Consider the following 22071-nt stretch of genomic DNA (forward strand, 5'->3'; position numbering starts at 1 on the left):
AGGTAAAAAATGATTAAAAGGTATGTTGTTCAGGTTGGGATACACTCTAATTAATTTATTAATCAGATTTTCATTCAAGCACCTTGTGGTAAACGACATTCTTCGTTTTTTGGTCAGGTGCAAGAACAAATAATGCGGATGGTTTGCCAACACGTGAGCATGCCACGTACAATTGACCATGAGAAAAACACGCATTTTCTAGATTGAGGCCACAAATAGTCAAAGATTGGCCCTGTGATTTGTTGATCGTCATGGCGAAGGCAAGACGAATCGGGAATTGAATTCGTTTAAACTCAAAGGGCAAACAACGTCCATTGGACCAATGCAAACTAAACGATTCAAGCTGTAGTCAATGGTACAATCATATCGAAACGCTGCTCGATTCAAATCAATCCTTGAACCATTTCTTATTGCCGTTTCACGGGCTGCCTCTCTTTGAGAAGCACGAATTAAGGCCCTTCTTTGCTGGGTACTAACGCGGCGCCTTTCTCGTTCTTCGTCAGATAATTGACTCGCGGTATTCCGTAGCCTAATTGCATTATGGGTCCGCTGGGAAAGATTAGATCTTCTAGGACGCGGCATTTTCATTAATAGTAATACTGAATATGCACAATCGCACAAAACCACATAAAATATCGAGAAATCGAGAAATATAAATAAAAATTATTTACAAAAATAATGTCGAGAAATACAAATATAAATTATTTACAAAAATAATGTCTGAGAAAAACAAATTCAACAATACCTACCTGAACTTTCGAAATATTTTGCTTTTGTCCGTATGCGTATTGTTTTTCAAAATTTTTTTTTTTAACAAATGTGCTTTTTTATGAATAGTCAGGTTCGCCTGAGGCTGTGCCGTACACTGACTGACTACATTTGTTTATTTACTTCTACACTATTGTCAAAACTGTCACTGTTACCAAGCCTACTGGGTATAAAAAAAATTTGAACATTTGGGGAAAAAACCGCGTTTTTCAAGTATTCGGCAAATTTTTTCAGTATTTTTAAGACCCTATACTAAACTCGTTGCGGAGACAAATCCAACAAATCAAAAACCATGAAAATTGGTTCAGCCCAAATCAAGTTATAAGCAGTCTTCACTTTTACACAACTTTCTTTTATATACATATATAGATTCCAAATTCTATATTTATAAGTCATGTCGTTGATGTTGTTACGTTTTCTCTTCATGCCTCCAGCCTCATATATAATAATTTTGAGTATATTTTAATTTATAAATGAAAATACTTATTACATCTAAATTTGTACATATGTGTGTAGATATGTGTACATATGTATTTGATTCTACATTGAAGTCAATCATCGCGATTGGAGTTCACATTGGCATAGCTATTCAATGTGTGACTGTATTCAATTCCGAAATTCATTTATGTGCGCTGAATAAATTATATAGAGCCAATTTACAGCCTCGTCTCCATAATTGTTGACTAGCAACGCATTACCAAGACTGCTATATCTATGTATGTATGTGTGTATGTCTATCGATTTGAGCTCTATTAGGGCAAAAAGAGTGAATGAATGAGTGCTGAATGCTGAATGCTGAAAAGCTGATTTATGTTGAGCATTTTAAGCTGTTTTGATTTATAGCTTCTTGGCCAATTGCTTTGTGGCAAAACGGTTTATGGCTCGGCCGGCCAAATAAAAGAGCTGTTATCCCAAAGACAACGAACCCACTCAACCCCTCAGCGCAGTCATTGTGGGGCAAGTGGCCATGAAATTGAATTTCCTTAAAGCTTTTGGCTCTTGCCTCTTGGCTGTTCGAGTGGAACCGGGGCAACGGCCGCTTTCATCAATCAATTCAACGCCTAAGCAACAGCTGAAAATTGATCAAATCCGTTAAATAACATTCTATTTCATCCACTTCATCTATAAGCTAACCTTATTCGCTCGATAACTGAACTTAATCGATGTTATTTCTTTACTCGAATGATAAACGATAGTTGAAATGAGATGAAGGTTCTGATTAAATGCGGATGATCTGCATATAATGAAATATAAATGAATGTAATGTGAACATTGCTTTCATTACTGACATTACTATATGCTGATTCAATTCAACCTTCCATATCTATAAGAAGTATCCATTTAGTTCATTCACTAACCAGGTTAGTGGTTCATTATAATCCAGACTTTTATTCATTATGTACATTATTTATTGTCTAATGACTCAGTATGCTAACTAGTTAGGGTATTCACATACCTGTGTATGCATTTCACACTTTGCTCTACCGTTAGCTAGTCTCTTCTGCCTTGGGATTTGCCTACCCAAATCTATTAATAGGATTCCAAACTTTGTTTTAAGCAAAACAGAAAAGACTACATCAACTGAAGTTACCTATTCAAATGTAATCTTTTGTGAGACATAAAGAGTTGCAGGAAAGTTAACTTTTTGGATAAAACCCACTTACATCCATTGGAAATGAGTTATTGAATATCTGCCGTTTATGGGCTTATGGCCTTGTTGGCAACGGCAAAAGTTGTCAATGATGGCAAACCGAGCTAAAAAGTTGCTCGAGGACGCCTTGGACTCTAATAGCTCCGGCAGATGGAGAGAGAGAGAGAAAAGTAAGAAAAAACGGTGTTTTGCAATGCTACGCACATTTAAGGTAAATTTAAAACGCTTTCTGGCACCTGTCCTGCGTCTCATGAGATAAAATAGCAGAGCCGAAGAACTGCTAGGACTCAATTAAATGGCGAGCATAAAAAATAAAATATACACAGCGAAATCTAAATTTTATGTAAATTGCAAGATTTGTGCAAAACGTTAAGGGAATTTCGGGTGCCGTCGAGCTGGTAGGCGCTCGCAGCTAATTATACTCGGTGCCAAAATTATACAAGACTCGTAGCAACAGAATGTGAACTGTAAATAACTTCGTTCGTAACGGGAATTCAAGCGAAATGCTTGGGCCATAAATAGCCAAAAACTCAAAGAATTTAGCTGAAGAAGTTGACAAATGTTCGGATCTACTTCATGGAAAGTCATCTATTATCCATAAATGAAACTCGAGTAAGATTCCACATAGATGAATAGAGCTAGTATTTATAGAACTGCTTACACTATACTGTATATAAATTCGTACATTACCTATCATTTATTATATCACGAAGATAATGTGACGTAATAAAGATCTGTAGAGCAACATAGCGTCTTATTGGTAGAGTCGCGTTATGGGCTTTACTCAAGTTGGCAGCACGATATATAGAGTACTCAAATTGGCACTCGGAGAGAGTGAGACAACCATAGCTAATGCTGGGAGAGAACGAGATGGCATGTATGCCTACGTCACAAAGCAGTGTGTTTTTGCTGGAGCGCAATGTAGGAAAAGCTGCCAAGAATTGCGAGACGGTATGAGATGTGAGAGCAAGTGAATTGCAGAAGTACAACGGGGGACTCATTGGAGGCTGGGTATACAGATCTACAAATGTGGAATGTGCGTAAGCTACGACATACATACATACATAAGTACGTACGTATGTAAAGCACTATGCCAAATGTTAACAATGTAATGTTGAAAGTTCGGTATCTACAGACATACATATGTACATACATACATATGTACATGTGCATACAGTGACGAACTAAATTATTGAACCAGCCAGCTTTTTAAACTATAGCAATTTTTTAAGTCTCTATAAACATTTTCTTAATAAAACAAAAAATTATCTAAAAAGAATATGTATGTTTTATGTTATAAAAAAAATATATGTATATATGTATATTAAGAAAAGCTTCAAGGTACATTAAAAAATAAATAAATAAATAAAAAAAATCATCAATTTAATAAATCCCCTATTCTATTTATTTAATTTTTTGTTTTATTAAAAAACGTTTAAAAATACATATTTAAATGTCTAAAATAACTCCTACTATATATATATATAATTCCTACTATATATATATATAATATAATATATAATTCATTATATATACTTATAGGAAATTCTATTAAATAGTTGTTAAAGTATTCAAGTACTCCTGTGTAAATGATAAACCTCTGGGGTTATCTGTGTTTACTTCGTTACTCTTCAAGCCGACGCCGAACTATCTGCTAGTTATAAACTGGCTTTACGACTAGCGGCACATGGATTGCACACTTTACCCATGGTCAAATGGAATACTTGACTCGATTCTCATCACGGGTTTCAATTAGTGCATCCCTGGCCCTGATACTTTTTGTCTCAACGTAGCATCTTCCCCTGGCACCTTTAGGCGCGTAATATTCTAATTTGGGCGTTGCTCATTAATACGCGCCACGTGCCGCATGCCACATGCCGCATGCCGCACGCCGCACTACGGGCCGTGTCGATCAGCTGATGTATTATTTAAGTATGCAAATGTAATAAAACTTTGCCCATGATGCGGCCATCACAAGTATGCTTGGCCGCAATTTCACGGAATGAATGAAACGAATTAATTAAATTTTGCATATTACCTCAATGGCCAGCAGTGCATGTTGTGAGCCAGTTATTATTGCGTAGCATTGCGAAGGCAATTTATTAAATTTGAGCACCCATTGAATCGAACTTTTTATTAAGCTTATCAAGAAGCCTAATCACAATTGAAAAAATTGAATTCAATATAATATTATCTGTATCTGTATTTGTATTTTCAACTGTATCTGTATCTGCATTTACACCTGCCATAACTTTTATCAAAATACACTGAAACAAATTGCGCTTGATTGTCCTTTGCAGGCACATTATTCACGGCCTGCACGCGGATACTTGGCCCATCCTCCTCGCCGGGACGGGATATGCATCGAGGGCGTGGCATGGGGCCGTGCTGCATGTGTAAAGCCCACGCAGATACATTGAAAGCCTGATCAGAATTGCATGGAAAACAAAGCCGAGGCGCAAGGCCGATAATCAGAGCAGGCACAACAGAAGCGATAAGGGCTTGGGGTAATTAATACACATTTGCGGGCTCTATTACAAGTGGGCGTGGCAATGGGCCCGATCAGGCGCCGCCTGGCCGCCGCGCTGACTCTGACCATGCTAATTAGCTTCTGGCCGGCCGGCAGCCATGGGGCAGCCGCCATTGAGTGCGCCGAGTGGCTCAGCGCCAGCGAGTGCAACAATGGCACTGCCCTCAACAAGAACAACAACAACAACGACAACAACAATCAGATGGGAAACAACAGCAGCAACTATATGCTTGGCAGCTCGGCACTGGACCACCTAAACAGTTCAATGCATCCGGACAATCTGCTGGAAATGGATTTGGAGCGAGACGGCGAGATTTGGCCACTGGAGCGTGTTGTGTCCATCATTGTGCCGGTGTTTTTTGGCATCATTGGCTTCGCCGGACTCCTGGGCAATGCGCTCGTCATATTGGGTAAGTCAAACAGTGGCAATTGCCGCAGCCATTGCCTCCCACTGCCGCCACGCCCATGTATTGTCCTCCTGTTGATGGCCAAGTGCCAATAAAAGTGCGGCGACCCCCGAAGTCGTTACATCAGCGAGCCCAGCTCGATGGCGATGGCGATGGCCGAAATGGCCCGTCGACTCGAGCCAAATTATGCGTAATAATTGCAAATATTCTGGGCAATCTTCGCTTTTAATATGCCATAACGCCAGAAAGGCAGCTAATTGATTTTTTATATGCCCCAGATGTCTATGGAATGGCCGTAGCCCTAGCCAGTGCCAGCGCCAGCGCCAGCACCAGCTCACTGCAACTTTACGTCCAACACACTTGGCATGTTGCAACAACAAAAATTTGTTGCATTCGCCGCTTTACGTTCGCAGTTTTAGTGCCCTTCAAGGATCGACTCCGGGCATAAAATACAAAGAAATCCGCCGTCCCTTAGCAAAAACAGTAATAGCTAATGGATGGCAATCGGAGTATGTATTCAGGGAAAGATTTTCCTTTCTCTCTTTTTTGAGAAGGAATATATTAGTTGGGGCAGCTGTTGGAGCTGAGATCAGGGGCATTATGAATAAATTTAGAGTGAATTAGACCGTATAATCATTTTTTTTATACCCGGAACCTATAAAAACTAAAAGTTCAAGCTAGTTCAGATTCAGTTCATTATTACACCCATTCAATTCGAAGTCTTTCTTGAGTTAATGCTATATCCTGATTGAACATATTAAACTGGAGCACTCTGAACTGTTTATTTAAGAAAACTTATTTCAGTAAAGTAAAAAATTGAATATTAATGAATGTTTCAAGCTAAAAATACGTTCAGCACATGAGTCAACATATTCTAAAATTAGGCCAACAAATTTAACACCTTTTTCTAACTTGCTCAACAATGTTTGCTTTTTATGAATCATGTAACTACTTACTTGAGTCTACCATCCTATTCAAACATTAGTTCCCAATCAGTATTTGCATTGTATTGGAGCAGTTTCATTTGTATGCACGAGCAGTCCCTACTCCAAATGAAGAACCAAATTTCAGGACCAGTTTTACTTACCCACAGTAGCAGCAGTGGCCAACAAATTTTTATAGCCCACCGTACGAGGGCAGTTTGATAAGCTAGCAACGTTGTTACATATATAGCGCATGCCAATAACCGACTAAAATCGATTTAACTACAGAGAGCAGAACAAAGTCTAGGTCTTTTCATTAAAAATATTTAAAAAATGGAATTGAAAACTCTATCTTATCAATATAAACGTCTTAGAAGTAGTTAACGTCGCTGTACAATCGATACAGAATTGAGCTACAAATATGTGTAGTGGAGTACGCAAAGCGTATAAGCTAGTGATATCTCGCTTAGTCGTATGATACACAATAGTCGATTATTTTGCTTTATCGATAATAACGTAATTAATTGTATCGATAATAATTGAAAGCGTAATCGATTATTCAAAAAAATAATTGTGTCCGCCTCTAGAATATATTCACAGAAAAGCACCAGACAGATGCTTCGGAAAATAGGAACACCTTGACGACCACACATCTTTCGAGCTATTGTTTCTGAATTCTGGACTTAATAAATAAATATTTCCATATAGTTGTTGATAAATTTGAATAAATTTAATAAATTTGTTTATCATACAATATCTTAAAAATCCATACCAAAAAAAACTTTTGATTAATCGATTATTTTACGTCGGTCAATGCATATAAATAATCGCATAGATTAACTCATGTGATTGAATGATCGATTAATAAATTTAGTTTGGCTCTAAGCAACTCCAGAGAGTGGCTACATCAGCTAACTCAGCTGATAGATCCATCAGACTATAGCCACTTTACCTATTCAGATATGCAATATACTTTTATTTTCGATTTCCCAATTGGGTATATAATGAAATATATGTGAAAGTCAAATACATTATGAAATCATTTAACTATATATTTAAAACACATAATCGGAAAAAGTTAAAATTTCTAGAGGAGATAGCCTGATAATGGAATACCGGGAATACCACCGATTTGTGCTTTTAAAGACAGACCTTAATCAAAGAGAGATACTAATACATGCATTACATACATAGGGACACTTGCACTTCTTATATATGTACTGAGCCATATAAAAGTATGAGTTTCATCTTAGACGTAGAGTGAGAAATATTAAAATGAAATCAACAGCTGAAAATTAAAGCACAATTCAAATGCAATTTCCATTTTCTTAAATAGTCGAATAATATTGATAATTATTTCCAAGAAAAATGCACTCATTTGAATGCATGTGTGACCATGCGTGGGGAAATGCGCTCGCTTGGCTCTGATTGTCACGTGGTTTCGCCCATTTAACCACACGTTTTCTTTGATAACTTTTGGGTAGCTGAGTGAACTTCAATTAAATTTTGCATTTTGCAGCAATCGATGCACGTAGTCCATTTTTATCCATATTTACTGTATATTCGCAAATGAACTTCAATTTATATGAGTGTCTGAATAGAAGAAAAATGCAAACTGTGTGCAACTCACATGGAACGGTGCATGCAGCTGTGCGAGATATAATTGAATAATGGAAATTCAAATTCGACAACGTTTCTAATCGATTTCATGGACCAAACTATGATTGAAACTAATTTGATTTGAGCATGCAATATGGGGAATTCAAGATAGAAACGGCTATGCCGACAGAAACGGAAAAATCGACGAACGGACTGATGAACGAAATGGGCTAAGTCCATTTAGCTGGAAATCCTAATCAGATATACACCGTATACTACTTTGTAGAGCATGCACATTATACATTATACCTCCCCCTTTTAAAAGGGCTCATTAAGCTTAAAAGAGATTGTTACATAAAAAATGACTTTCTGCGAAACAAAATAAATTCATTTTATTCGGAAAATCAGAGAATTCTATTTATTACAATATATACTGTATATACATATACATTTCTATTTGAATTAATTAAACTCGAAATACAGAGCGCTGTTCCAGCTGAACACTTTTGATTGAGTACAAGTTTTGGACAATAGTTCAGTTCATCAATCACGAGCTCAATTACCTCATTAAAATGACCTAGAAAACTAGTTCATTAGAAGTAACTAGTGAACTTGTTCAGGGATCTTTGAGAGCTACAGTCGAATTGGCAAAACAGTTCATTGCAATGAACTAGTGAACTTGTTCGAGGAATTGCGAACGCTACAGTCACGTACTCAAAGAGTTTACTAAATTGAACGAGTGAGCTCATTCAGGAATACGCTCCAATTCCGTATACTCCTATCTTACCTATTCAACCAGGTAGAACAAATTGCTCAGCAGTTTTGCATTCATCCTTAATGAAGTGTTTAAATAACATTTTCCGATTCGACTTGCTCTTCACATTGAACTAGAGTTCATATCAAGGCTTTGCTATATCACCTTTTGCTATAATTTACTGGGTATTGGCTGTGTTCAATAGGCGGGGCAAATCGAATTTGCATGGCCAGCTGTTGGGCCGTTCAGTCCGACGCCGTGGAAAGGATTATTTTCATATTGACCAACACTGGCCGCATACAAATTCACGCTTGAGTGGCCAATTGCGTATTTCTAACACGATTTTCCATGTGGCAGCTACAAATTTCGCATGGCCCGCTCACTGTTGCCAGCTGCTTCTGGGCAACATCAGATGGCTTTTGGCCAAGAAGAGGGAGAGAGAGAGAGAGAGAGAGAGAGAAGAGAAGGCGCTGTAACGCAAATTGAAGTGACAATGAGTCAATGCAGACCTCAGACTTCGCCTCCTTTCGCTGATATTTTCATAAATAATGCCGAAGCAACAATATATATTCATTGCTTCCATTCATTCCTACTCCTTGGACTTTGCTTCGCTTGTGCCCCGAAATTGGTCCTGACAGATGTCAGAATTTGTGGGCTTTGCCGTTAGTCAAACGTTATCCCAATTGCGCTGCTGTCAGTCCCTTTGGGCACTTACATACATATGTGTCACAGCATGCTAATCCGAGGAACTACTAGTCACTTCATATGTCACATATCTGGCAGCAATACATAATATATATGCATTGCAATTGTGTGCATTGAATGTGAGGGATATCGCAATATCGCATGAATTATATGATAATTGCCAATCCATTCAACAATTCTGACATCGGTTGCATCAGTTTTTGAATATTATAGAATTTATGAAATTGAATTTAAATGGACTATAAGAGTTTATAGTATTTACTACGACTCATTCACGACTCACTTGTTTCACTTGGAACTAACCCAGCGAATGGACTGATCAAATTTGTCTAGCAAAACATAAAGAGAGCTGCAATTTGCATAACATTGGTTTGATGCTTGTAAGAGCTTGATAATGCCATATTAAGAGAGCTTCTATGGCTATGCATCGCATTAGGGTCTGTGACATTGCCATAAAATGCAGAGCAGAGGCATTAAATTAATGCTTAAAGCGCGGCGAGTCAAGTGCAGACACCGAAGTGGCTACTGATGCAGTCGTTTGCCTGGCTGGCACTTTGACAAATTGTCTATCCATAAGCCATAAACACACTTATGCACTCCCGCATCGCAGTCAGCAAAATCACTGTTCACACACACACACAGGAAAGGAGGACGAGGCCTGAGCAAGCGACTCTAATTTTTCTCATAATTTGCAATGAAACTCACACGTTCATTTACAAATCATTTATCAAAATAACGCCCAACGGCTGACAAAGTGCCTTTCAGCACGCAGGCCAAAGATAGCAGGGGACGGGAGAGGGGAGACGGCAGAGATTGGCCAGCAAATGAATGAATGTACGTGTAAATTTGAAAGATTGCCAGCATCGAACAGGTAAATTTATTTCGAAATGCTCGATCAAACTGACATAATCTTCTCAGTTGCCCAACAAAGCTAAGGAAACCAAGGAAACCACAGCCGAGCTGTGAGGCAAGTCTATCATAGTTAGCATTAGGGCAGCTCTTGAGAGTTTTCTTAGGCGATATAGTTTAGTAGGTGTATTCAATGGGCTACATAATGAACTAGATCTTGAGAAACATCAATATTCAGCTTTTGTATTTTTCAACCTCAAACGCCTATATAACATGTAATATATAGGAAATTTTAAAAATGTAAATTTTAAATTGTAGATTGAAAAATAACTTTTCCGATGAGGTATATATCAATATATTATATTTAACATAACCAACAAAAAGTTGAAAAATTAAAAATCCAATTATTAATGTTACTCACTGTGTATACATTTATATTAAGCTATTTAGTCTACAATAGCTACAAATGTTGGATACAAATAAATATATACAGTGGTTCAGAGCTTATTTCAACCAGCACCTCGAAAAAAGTTTCTTGGTCTATAAAATCTAAACTATTGGGGGCATTAAAAAAACTTAATCGCAGGTTGTTAGTGTGATGTTTAAACTAATACAAAATTAATTCATTTATTTTTTAAAATATTTTTTCAATATTTATTTAATAATGTCTAAAAACTAAAAAAAAAAAAACAGAGACCAAAACAGTTCCACAGCTTATTGCAATAAAATATTATTATTTGAATAACATTATTAAAGCTAGATGTTTTTTAAATAACAAAAAATTAATATTTAATAATAATAATAATTTAATAATTTAATATATACCAGCATGCTGGTTAAAATGAGCTGTGAGCCACTGTATGTTAATATTTAAATAAATATATACATATTTACATCTTAATATATATTAATCTCAATATTCAGTTTGACTTGTTTTCAAAATATTGATCAATTTAATAGGCTTTCTGTGTCACACAGCACTACTAATACTATCATTTTTTTACCGTAGGAAAGATATGTTTTATTATATTGAGTAGGTCTCAAAAAATTTAAAAATTACTTGCCATAAAAATCCGAAATAATCCCTGATGAATAGTGTATTTAAAAAAAAATAAATAAAAACACGTCTCAAATGAAGTTCTTCATCTGAAAATGAAAATCGACTCCAAAAAGCGGAGAGGAGTGCCTCTGTTTCAGTCCCATACCTGAGAGTCGAGTGTTAAGAATTCACATCAGCTTGAGGAACCTCTCAGTTCCGCACAGGATAGTCCAGTGCAAAGCGTTTACATTACCTTAAAGAGCAAAAAAATACCCGTGCTCACGATAGGGAATCAGGCTCTGAGCATTCACATCTCTCAGCTCAGACAGCAAAACAACGGGCGACAGCTACTAGAGCTCCTAAGAGTTTTAGCTCACAGCTATAAATGTGATGCACAAATTGATTACACTCAACAGACTTCCGGTTGAATCGGAGCTACATATGTGCTCTGCCTGATGAATGGAAACGTTATACCCACTTTTAAAGAGTAGAGTGACAGGCGTATCATCTTATAGATTAAAGTATTTTACCACCATCAGGCTAACTAGTGTAACTGATAGTTGAGCAAAGTATTTCTCATGTTAGGGTATCTACTAGTCGGTCACTTCCGCCTGGCAGCTGCTGCTTTATCAGCTGCTGTCTTCGGCTTCGGTGGCATTTATTTTTAGCTTCTGTTACTTTTGCTGCTGGTTCATTGAAAACAACAATGCAGCAGTGGCATAGTATATGACACCTTGACGCTTTCGCCCCCACCTGTACAAACACACACACACACACACACACATGCATGCTGACACAAATGCACACACACATGCATGCACAGCTGAGGGTGCGGCTGCAAAGGCGGCGACTTGAGTCAAGGTTGCAAAAATTGCATGCAAAATGACTTTTCTGTTGAGATTTTCTTTGCTTCTCCACGATAGAGCACACACACAGACACACACACACACACACAGATACGCGCACACCTGCTGCAAAGAGCCAAGGCGTTCAAGTGTCGTCTTGCATCAGCCACCTGCTGGCCCCGTTGCAAAGCATCTTTTGGTTTTGGGCCAAGCTAAAAACAGCCATTTATAGAAACTGTTGTTATTGTTTTTGCACGTATACGTGTACGTGTACGTATATGCGTGTGTGTTTGTGTTTGTGTATGCGCTTGTGTGTGTTTTCAGCAGACACCGCACATTTAACTAAGCATCGTTGAGTACTGTCGCCAGTTGTTGGTTTATTCCTCGCCGCATTCAACTTGAATGAGCGAACAACAAAAATGCATTGCCTACTTTTTGGGGCAATGTTCGAGCTGCTCTTGACCTTATAGCAAGAGATATATAATTTAAATTAAATTTCGCTGAAATTTGTATGTGGTGCAGCCACAGAATAAACTCTTGATTGAAATACAAGTACAGAAACAATTTTCATTATATATATAGAAATGTTTTCATTAGCTATTTACATTCTAATACGTCACAAAAGCTACACTTGGTATGCAGTCAAGCAAGCAGCTAATATTAGAATAAATTCCCAGCTTCTGCTCACTCATTCCCATTCATCACTCATTAATCATTCAATGTACAACGGACTAATGCAGTTAGTTTAATGCAATTATTTATGAATTTTTTTACACTTTTGTAGTTTGATTTAGTTAGGACTTCAGTTGGATTTAGGCGTGACAATTATTTGCATGCTTTCAAGCCGTAACAGTAAAATTTTCAATTTATTAAATACATATGCGCTGTGAAACAAAGTGAATTCCATATTCTATGAACAATTTCAAAGAGCTGTGATGCTTAAAAAAAGTAAAATCGCTTTCGATTCGCCAACTCTTGTTGGGCTTTCCATTCCGCGCGAAACATATAGTAATAAATCAGCAATCCAAAACAAAATATAGAACCCAATCGAGATAGAAACTCCCTATTAAAAATGAAAAATCGAGATACCTTTCCCTTTATCGACTTGAAATGTTTCTCCGCCAAGACGCGTAGGATGCTATCAGCATGGATATCGCCACTATAGCTCAGATGGGTATAGAAATGTACTATGTCCTCCACAGATGGGCGAGTGCTCAGATCGAAGAGGAAAGACTGGCCGGATAGGGGTCTGGTCGTATAAGTAAGAGAGGCTGTCGGGGCATATACGGGAACCTGAACTGCCTGGTGCCATTGCAGTTGTAGTGTAGAAGATGTCTCACAACGATTCTCGACAAACTTCTCCAAATACCCAAAGTCAACTTCCATGTCTGTTTCCGTTTCATTTATGTTTTGTGTGTCCTGTATGTCTTCTAACAAATAGGTAGTATTTGATAGAGACATAGTATAGGCGGTTTCATTAGATGTTTCATCAGATATTCCAGCGACAGTTTCATAAGAAAATACATCGGATAGTTCAGATATTTCATCAGTTGATTTAACAGATATGTCATCAGATGCATCATAAGATGTTTCATCAGCTGATTCATCAGATATTTCGAAAGGTGATTCATCAACTATTTCAGCAGCTGAATCAGATGCTTCATCAGATGCTTCATTAGCTGAGTCATCAGATGCTTCATCAGATGCATCATTAGGTGAATAATCAGACGTTTCATCAGCTAAATCATCAGATGCTTCATCAGAAGCTTCATTAGCTGAGTCATTGGATGATTCACTATCTGATTCATCAGATGTTTCATCAGTTGCTTCATCCTCTGCTTCTTCATCTTCTTCTTCTAGTTCATTTTCTTCAGCAAAATCCTCATCTTCCACTCCCTGATTCAATATTTTCTCAGAGCTACCTTCTTCTGCATTATCCTTCGATTCCGCTATTACTTTAGGGCTACATCCTTTTTTATGGCTACACTTCTTCTTTTTTTTCTTCTCTGCGACATTCTCTTCGGAAAATGTTGTGTCACACCCAAAGATTTCTTCTATTATCAGAGGTGGCTTGGGCTCAAACGCGTCATACAATGCGACTCGATTGTCCTCGTGCCCCCCAACTCTCTCTAAGGCCAAGCATGGATTAGGCTCGTCATAATAAGTAGAATCTACATTCTCATCGTAATAATAAGGATAATCGCTATAGTCACAGTCTTCATACTCATAGTATTCCCTGACATCATAGTTAGCATTATTACAGGGACCACAAGGGATCTCGTCCTCGTAATAGTAGCCATCGGACTCATCATACTCATCATAATACCGGCGGCGGCGAGGCGTTCTTTCCTCATCGTCCGAACGTTTCCTTTCCGCTGAGTAATCATTCCCACTAGCATCGACGGCAGAATTCATATGCGATGAACTCCCATCACTATTCTCCATTGAGCTCGAAGGAACCTCAGAGCTCTTACTGTTGCTGTGCGACTCACTCTGATCGCTGTTATCATTCTCATAAATCGTGCGCATACGATAGCGATGAACATCGCGCATTTGACGTCGAAACTGTATCTGGCTCGGGCAGTCTGCGTCGATACATTTATATCTTCTGTTACTCATTGTTGGATTCTTCAAGTAATCTTCGGGCTTGATTCTAATAAATGAGCTGATTGGTTACAAGGCTAAAGCACTTCGCTTGATTGTATATATATGCAGTTATGCATTCGCAAAATAATAACTTACGTGTTTTTTAAAATACAAAATATAAAATTTTCAGCTTCGATGCTTTCAGTAGCAACATTTGAAGTTGAATGAATATACATATAGATATATACATACACGTATAAATTACATGAGTACACAGAAAGCAAAGCTAAGTTGTTTCTCTTCAGACTCAATAATTTGTTTGCTTTAGTCTCGACTTGAAGATACCCTAATCCCCAGGAATATCAGCTCAGCACAGCTTTATCAGGGAATAATAGTCGAGATTGATAACAAACTCGAGTATACTCATACACATATATACATATATACATACACTACCACTAACATTTTATTGCCCTCAATTTAATGAAGTAAGAAAGGAAAGCAAAAAAGGAGAAAGACAAGGATGTCAAAACGAATACGAAGTAACGAAATCTTCTTTGCTACATATCCATATGCAACTATATTTATTAGTTGAATCTTTGAGAATCGCAAAGAAGGGCGGTGTGCGAAATGAGCCTCAATCTCATTTATATTATAGGAAAGCATTCAATACAAATATGAATAAACAGTCGCATACACACATACACACACTTATGCACTCGCAGTAACCTTTAAGCTCTTTAAGCTACCTTCTTTAAGCTCTCCCTTCGTGATCAAACCCTCAGTCAGGTGAGAAATCACAATAGTAGCTTAAAATGTGACGTTAAGCTAGATCATCGATTAAACCAACACTTAAGATACAGCTGCGACACTTGTCAATTGCATATGTGTGCTAAGCACACACACACACACGCACACGCACACAAATGCAATTGTGCTGAAAGGAATAAACAAACAAAGGCGCACGAAAGTATGCGATGAACAAATTTTGAGGCAGCATATGGCATATGTTGATGGGACATCTATATATACATATGCGCATATGTATTTGTATTTGTATTTATATTGTATCGGCTGTCGCTGTGCAAATTTACACAAATCCACAAGGCGGTGCACAAATTTATTTTACTGCGTTGGCAGTGATAAAATTTATAACCAGCAATGAGCGCAGCGCCTAAAAGCAGGCAACAAAAACAATAAGCGCACACGTGTACCAAACAATGCCCATGTGGACAGCACACCCACACACCCACACACACACACACCGGCAACGTTATGCACACACAATGGACTGGCAATCGTGCGTGGGCAAGTCCTCCGTGGTTGTCTCCCCCCGCCGTCCACCTTGCATCTTGGTCCACAGTTTCGTCATATTTATGCCATTTTATGGGCCATGTACAATTTTATTGTTTTACTTTTCAATGCAATGTACGCCTGATGTATGAATGTACCGTTGGCTCATCCAACTGGGCTGAGAGCTTAACAGCAGCCCCACATTGCGCACAAATTCTGATAAGGTAATTTTCCTTTGCCAACATCTCTGCGCTCTGAAGACAAAAAGGTTTTACGCCTTTTTCATCAACTCTCGTGTCGCATTCAAGCTCAATCTTAATGAAATACTGCATGAAGTACAGTTTAAATTGAAATGTTTAGAATTGCAACTGTTTCTATATGCGTGAATGGAGTGAAAAGAGAGTATCTTCGTTCTGAGCAATGTTTTGCTAGCTGTTTTTAGGGAATGAAAATGCTAGAGAACTGAAATTTATAATCCTTTTATAATAATGCAAAGTATTAATGTTTTTTCTATTTGCCAATGCGAGTTGACTTACAGGGCAAATAGTACAATATATGTGGTTTGATAGATAAACATTTATTTGATATTTGGAATATACATATATACATACAGTCATGCAGACAATTTTCGTTTAAAAATTTGCCACAAGAGGCGTGGTAAATCAGAAAAATGTTATATTTAAAACTATATGAAAACAACAAAACAGATTCAGATTTGTGACCACTGAACAGGTATAACGCAGCCGGTAAAGACCGATTTGTTTTCGTCATATCAGATACTGGCGTGAATATGACATGAGCCGTTATTTGATACTAATTAAGTTTATATATTATTATATTAAATATCCATAAAAGAGTTTTATTGATGGTGTATGTAATATTGTATCGTAAATTGAATATTGGTTAAATATTTAAAGCCTAATGGCGGACCTAAAATATATTTACTTCTTATTTTTTATTTTTTTATTAAAAAATTAAAAGTACAAAATTAAATAATGAACCATCAGCAGCATTTTCTCACATCAATAAATCAATCGATAAATATTCTTAAGTATTTGTAAGCCTCCGACAGATTTAAATTGATGACAAATTTTATTTAATGTGACCAGATGGTATCAATTTCTTAAACATTAATATAAAATTAACAACTGAAATATTAGTGTCGTAAGTATAGTAATATTTGCTAGGTAATTCCTTACGAGTATTCGAAGCTTATGCCAAAAAGTAAAACACTTTTAATTAAAGAATTTTATTTTAAACGTGGCCAAACGAGAGTTTCTTTATTTGAATGTAACTGTAATTTAGTTTTATAGCAATTGCAGATGCAAGATGCAAATGTATGCACAAATTGCAATTGTTAAGTTGCAGTTGTGGTTAGTTAGGATCGTAATTAGGTTAAATTTCAAGGGAATGTATATTCCAGACACTTTATAATTGTGGTTCATTCCATATACTTACCCTTTGTACACACACACGCACACACACATACATGTATGCATCCTGTTGCCATAGTTTTAGCCACGCCTTTGCTCCCTTTGGCTGACCTTCTGTCAACGTATATATGTATATACGCTCTGCCATATTGTTAAAGATTTTCCCTCATTTCGACTATCTCTAGGTGTTGAGCGTACCTCTGAGGGCTTCAGCTGGGCATATGGACACAGGACAAGCCCAAGGCCGTGCCCACACTTCACAGCCCACAACTATGTGGCCATATTCAATGCTCATCCAGCAGCATCTTATCGCAATATTTGTTGTTTGACTGAAACAACAACAAATGCACAGAACAGAACACAGTGCTGAGAACAGTTATTTGCCTTTTATTTTATTTATTTACAGTCATTTCTTATTTTCGCTCACTCGTTGCCCTGAACTTCAGGAAATGTGGTAAATTCTAAAGTCTTAGTGATTGATTGAAATGGTCTATGAATGTGAAAGGGCATAATAACAATCAAGATGATGATGATGATGATGATGTTGGTGATGATGATAGCATTGACTTGGTTACGGTTGTCGCCAACAAAGATAGACTAAAGGCGTATTTTCAAGCCAGCCATCTAGGGTATCCGAATCTAATACAAATAATCAAAGTCTAAAGAATGCTTATAGACAAAAAAAAAAAAGAAAGATAAAAATGGTTAGCAAAGAATAGAGGTATTTGAAGCAACTGTTTGTTATCTCGCTTCTTTTATGCCACATTTCAATTTGGTTAAGTAAATTTCAATACAAAGAAGTAAATCGTAGATGAAACTTACAAGATTTAAGAATGGAGTGTTTTTTTATAAATAAATATACTAGGACTAAGTCTCACTATGATATACATATATATATTTATGTGTGAAGAAATAGAAAAGGGACTTTTTGGAAATTAATTAAATATATACATATATATGTATATATATACTCTTGTATATATATAAACTCTTTTTCCCGTTACGTTGTCGTCACATTGAGCTTTTCCAGAATGCCAACTCTTAATCGCTTTCTATTCGTCCTCAGACAATCGTAGTGAGCACGTTCAATGGCTTCGCTAGCTATCTCGCTCTCACTCAGCAACTGCTGGGGCTTCATAAGCAATCGCTATATTTGTCTAGCTCTCTCTTCCTCTCTCTCTCTTAATTTGTGTATGCAGCTAAGGCGCAAACTCAATTGGATAAAATTTTACTAAAGCTCTACGCAAGCTCTGAGCTTTAAACTAATACAACTGCAACATTAATAAGAACCAATCACAAATAGGGAAACAGACTGCCATTAATCTTATATGCATAATAAGCATATATATATATATATATATATATATATATATATATATAAATCCAGTTTAATACAAGTGCTTAATTTTATGTGAGCTCTAATGTCTAATAAATAAATAAAATATATAATATATAAATAATATTTATGAATTAATTATATTAAATTTAGATTTTCTCCTTCCCATGCCCAAAATGAAGGGGTATCTCAACTTATCTGTTTGGGCATAGCCAAGCAACCCGATTGAGACTTGATGAGAACAGGAAACAATTGATGAATGGGTGGGCAGGTTGTTTAAGTCTTCGCCTGGCCATATCAGGCCATCACTTGGGATGTTTATTTGCTTAGGTTGTGTCTTGTAGAACAAATAATGTGACGCTCGAGCACTGGCAGCATTGACCCGATACTCAATAGAACTGAGTGAGAAGAGCATTTTGGCCTTATAGTATACACACATATTATGTACGTACATAGTATGTGCTTTAAGTCGACCAATTGGCAATTGACTATTGGCAAAAATTGTGTTTTATCTTTGGGTCTCATTATTTGCAACCGGATATCCTAGTGCACACACAAACGAGCACACTCACAGAGTTGACGAAAATGTAAATGAATCGTCCTGAATCAGCTGCGCCATATGTGCGCATGCAATGGCAATCTATAAATACATATAACCGGAATTGTTTGACCATCGGACAAAAGGCGCTTATCTCCTATCTATTGCCGTTGGCCGTTGGCCGTGCTTGTGTGGGTGCGTGTGAGCCTTGAGCCGTCGAGCGTAATTATTTATGCATTCGAAAGCCTTGTTATGCCCAACACACTTCAATTAGCTCACAAAGCCCTGCCGGAGGCAGCTCCTGTTAAAGACAATTAGACGTAGACAAGGCCCGCCTCAATGCCGTAGTTGAATTTTAATTGCATTTAATTTATCTCTCATTTGGATATTACATTTGTCAAACGTATTCGCCATGGATCCTTTTGTGCTACACATTAAAATATATTATATGCTCATTTTCACGCTCGCACTCTCTGGCTCTCAGTCTCTCCCTCTCTCCCCCTCTCTCTCTCTCTCTCCCTCTCTCTCTCTCTCTGACTTTAGAGCGTGATTTAATTACGCGAATCATTCGATTGCAATGACGGAGACTAAGCACACAATGCAGCAATTATTCCCATAATTGTTTCGAAAAAGCTGGCCGTAATGAACTCCCGCTAGCTGCTGCTGAAGCAGCTTTCAGCTTTTATGGCATATTTTAATTACCTATTAAAGTTCACTTTTATGCCATTTGCTTAGCCTCACAGAGCTTGTTAAACTCACTCGTTTATGGACACGTTAGTTCGCCTTTGAGTTTTATGATACAAATCTGTTTAGCTTAAAGCTGCGAATGGTCCAAGTTGGATGTTTTGTGCGCCTTAAAGAGAAGCCCAATTTGCATTTATGTGTATCTGCAATATAATGCTGTTAAATATTAAGGCAAACTGACCCTAAAAAGGGTTAGCTTGGATAGGGCCCCATCCATGCCCCCCCTCCATAAGTGTTTGCTAACTTGTTTCTAATTTATTTATCAAAGTTTTTCACATCTTAATTATGAAACATCATTTTTGGCAAGTCAGCCAATTGCAGTCAATTACATAAGCTTTTGCCTGTCTCGGGCCTGTCTCAGGGCTGACTTATATGGGCCTCCAGCAGTTATTTGTTAAGTTGTTTTCGAGATAAATTGCAGGATTACACGAATCACGCTCAGCTCTAGCTAGAGCACAGATTCCAGCCGCCCGAACGGCAGGCGCACTTGCAATGCATCGATACTTTGCCTAATGTATGACATTAAAGTGACATTAAAGCTACATAAAAATAAAAAAAATAAACAACGAAAACAAAATTTATATGGCAAGCTGTAAAAATGGCCCACTCGACATCCGCATACACACACACACACACACATATGCTTGAGCAACGTCTGGTTATTTGTTTATTTGATTTCAGCTTGCTTCAACGTGCGTGTGTGTGCGTGTGTGTGTGTGTAGCGTGGCATTAAATAACAGCGTTCTTTGCGCTTGAAGAACTTTTTCAGCTTTCAGCCCCTTTGCCTCCACTCCCCTTCCGTTTATATAGATAAATTTTTTGTTCAGCCTCCTGCGCCATAAATTATGCTACACTTTATTATTTTGTAAAACAAGCAACATAAAACTTTACCTTTACCTTTAGCTCAGCGCCAGTTCATGGTCCAGCATGCTCATAGATGCTTTGGACCCGACCCTTTTCTTGTTTTTTCTCTTCTTTTTTTTTTTTTTTGTTACGTTACACCGTTTGTCCACAAAATGTCAGTTATAATGGTTTACTTGTTATCAGCAACAGAAGCAGTCAGTATGTATGTGTGTGTCTGTGTGAGGGTGTGCATATGTATATGTCGCTTGCTCGCCTGCCTGTGAATATACATATTAATTGGTATTTCCGGGAAATGACTGACATTTACCGAGTAGCAACAATCGACAATGGCTGGGAAGGGGTTTGCGTATTTATAGCGAGCACCACATCAAGCTCATTGATGTCTTGTTAGACTGGTCTTTCATCTATTTTTACTCAGTTTGAGCTCATTTACGTTAGAATATTGCAGAGACGTAATAAGAGCTAAATATATCTTATAACTGGAACATAGTACACATACAGTTGTATCGTACTCTTTTCAGAATATAACATTGAACATTTGTAATACCTTACCTGAATCTCTCTCCTCTTGAGAATACACAAATTTAAGTTAATTTCTGTTTAGATTAAATTATTTCATTAAAATCAGTTAGTAAGTAGACTCTAGTTGGGATGCCCGACTGGGAGATCCCCAATGATCTGTAAGTTTATTATTTTATTGTCAACTAAAAAGTCCATCGAAGTCACACCAAAATCAAATAACATGTTGATAAAAAAAAGTTATTCAAATTCTTAAGATCGGTGGATTTCAAACCGCCTCTACTAGCACCGTCATTGCACTGCGAGAGCGATCGTTAGCAAATTAAAAAACGAATAAATCTGTTAAATATTCAAACACAATTCAAACGTAAATCAATCCCAATTGTGATTCTTAATATATGCTAAAATTCACGTACTTAAAGATATGTATGTATGTGTGCACATGCATAGAATATTGTAAAGGCTCTGCTTGGGGCTGCTTGCCAAACGTTTTGTTCGCACAATTCCGAGTGACTTTGCTAATTTTGATGAACCTTTCAGCTGCCATATTGAATTTGTGACATTTAATAGAAAAAAAAGCCAACTCATTCATATTTACAAATTTGGAGACGAAATCCAAAATTGGGCATAAATCAAAATTATTATTATAGAGATATATAGATATATAGAGCTGAAGCTAATGAGCAGG

The 22071-nt window shown here is 37.3% G+C and overlaps 2 protein-coding genes across 5 annotated transcripts in view; one reads left to right on the plus strand and one right to left on the minus strand.

The window, feature by feature from the left end:
* Positions 1-22071, plus strand: part of AstA-R1 (allatostatin A receptor 1) — a 153809-nt gene that overhangs the window by 97634 nt on the left and 34104 nt on the right. For all 3 annotated transcript variants that reach the window (XM_089472937.1, XM_089472936.1, XM_089472939.1), the window contains one exon: positions 4720-5359. In XM_089472937.1, coding sequence (XP_089329063.1) covers positions 4972-5359 — 388 coding nt within the window. In that variant the 5' untranslated portion in view covers positions 4720-4971. The remainder of the gene's footprint in view (positions 1-4719; positions 5360-22071) is intronic.
* LOC149268051 (uncharacterized) lies at positions 12786-14920 on the minus strand. Of its 2 annotated transcripts, none has more exons than XM_089474698.1 (2): positions 14813-14920; positions 12786-14723 (listed from the first exon to the last, which is right to left on the minus strand). In XM_089474698.1, the coding sequence occupies exons 1-2, from the start codon at positions 14890-14892 to the stop codon at positions 13010-13012; spliced, it is 1794 nt and encodes a 597-aa protein (XP_089330824.1). In that variant the 5' UTR covers positions 14893-14920; the 3' UTR covers positions 12786-13009. The 2 variants fall into 2 exon arrangements, with proteins under 2 accessions (XP_089330824.1, XP_089330823.1); XM_089474697.1 differs by having other exon boundaries at positions 12786-14735; positions 14813-14915.

This window comes from Drosophila arizonae, chromosome X (assembly GCF_054131065.1).
Source record: "Drosophila arizonae isolate 15081-1271.41 chromosome X, UAZ_ARI_1.0, whole genome shotgun sequence".
Lineage (NCBI taxonomy): Eukaryota > Metazoa > Arthropoda > Insecta > Diptera > Drosophilidae > Drosophila > Drosophila arizonae.

Excerpts from the sequence above, each read along its gene's own strand:
- LOC149268051 (XM_089474697.1), bottom strand. The coding sequence starts at position 14,892 with ATGTATATTCATTCAACTTCAAATGTTGCTACTGAAAGCATCGAAGCT. Across the intron at positions 14,736-14,812 it reads TTTTGTATTTTAAAAAACAC|CTCATTTATTAGAATCAAGC; the intron begins GTAAGTTATTAT and ends GTAACCAATCAG.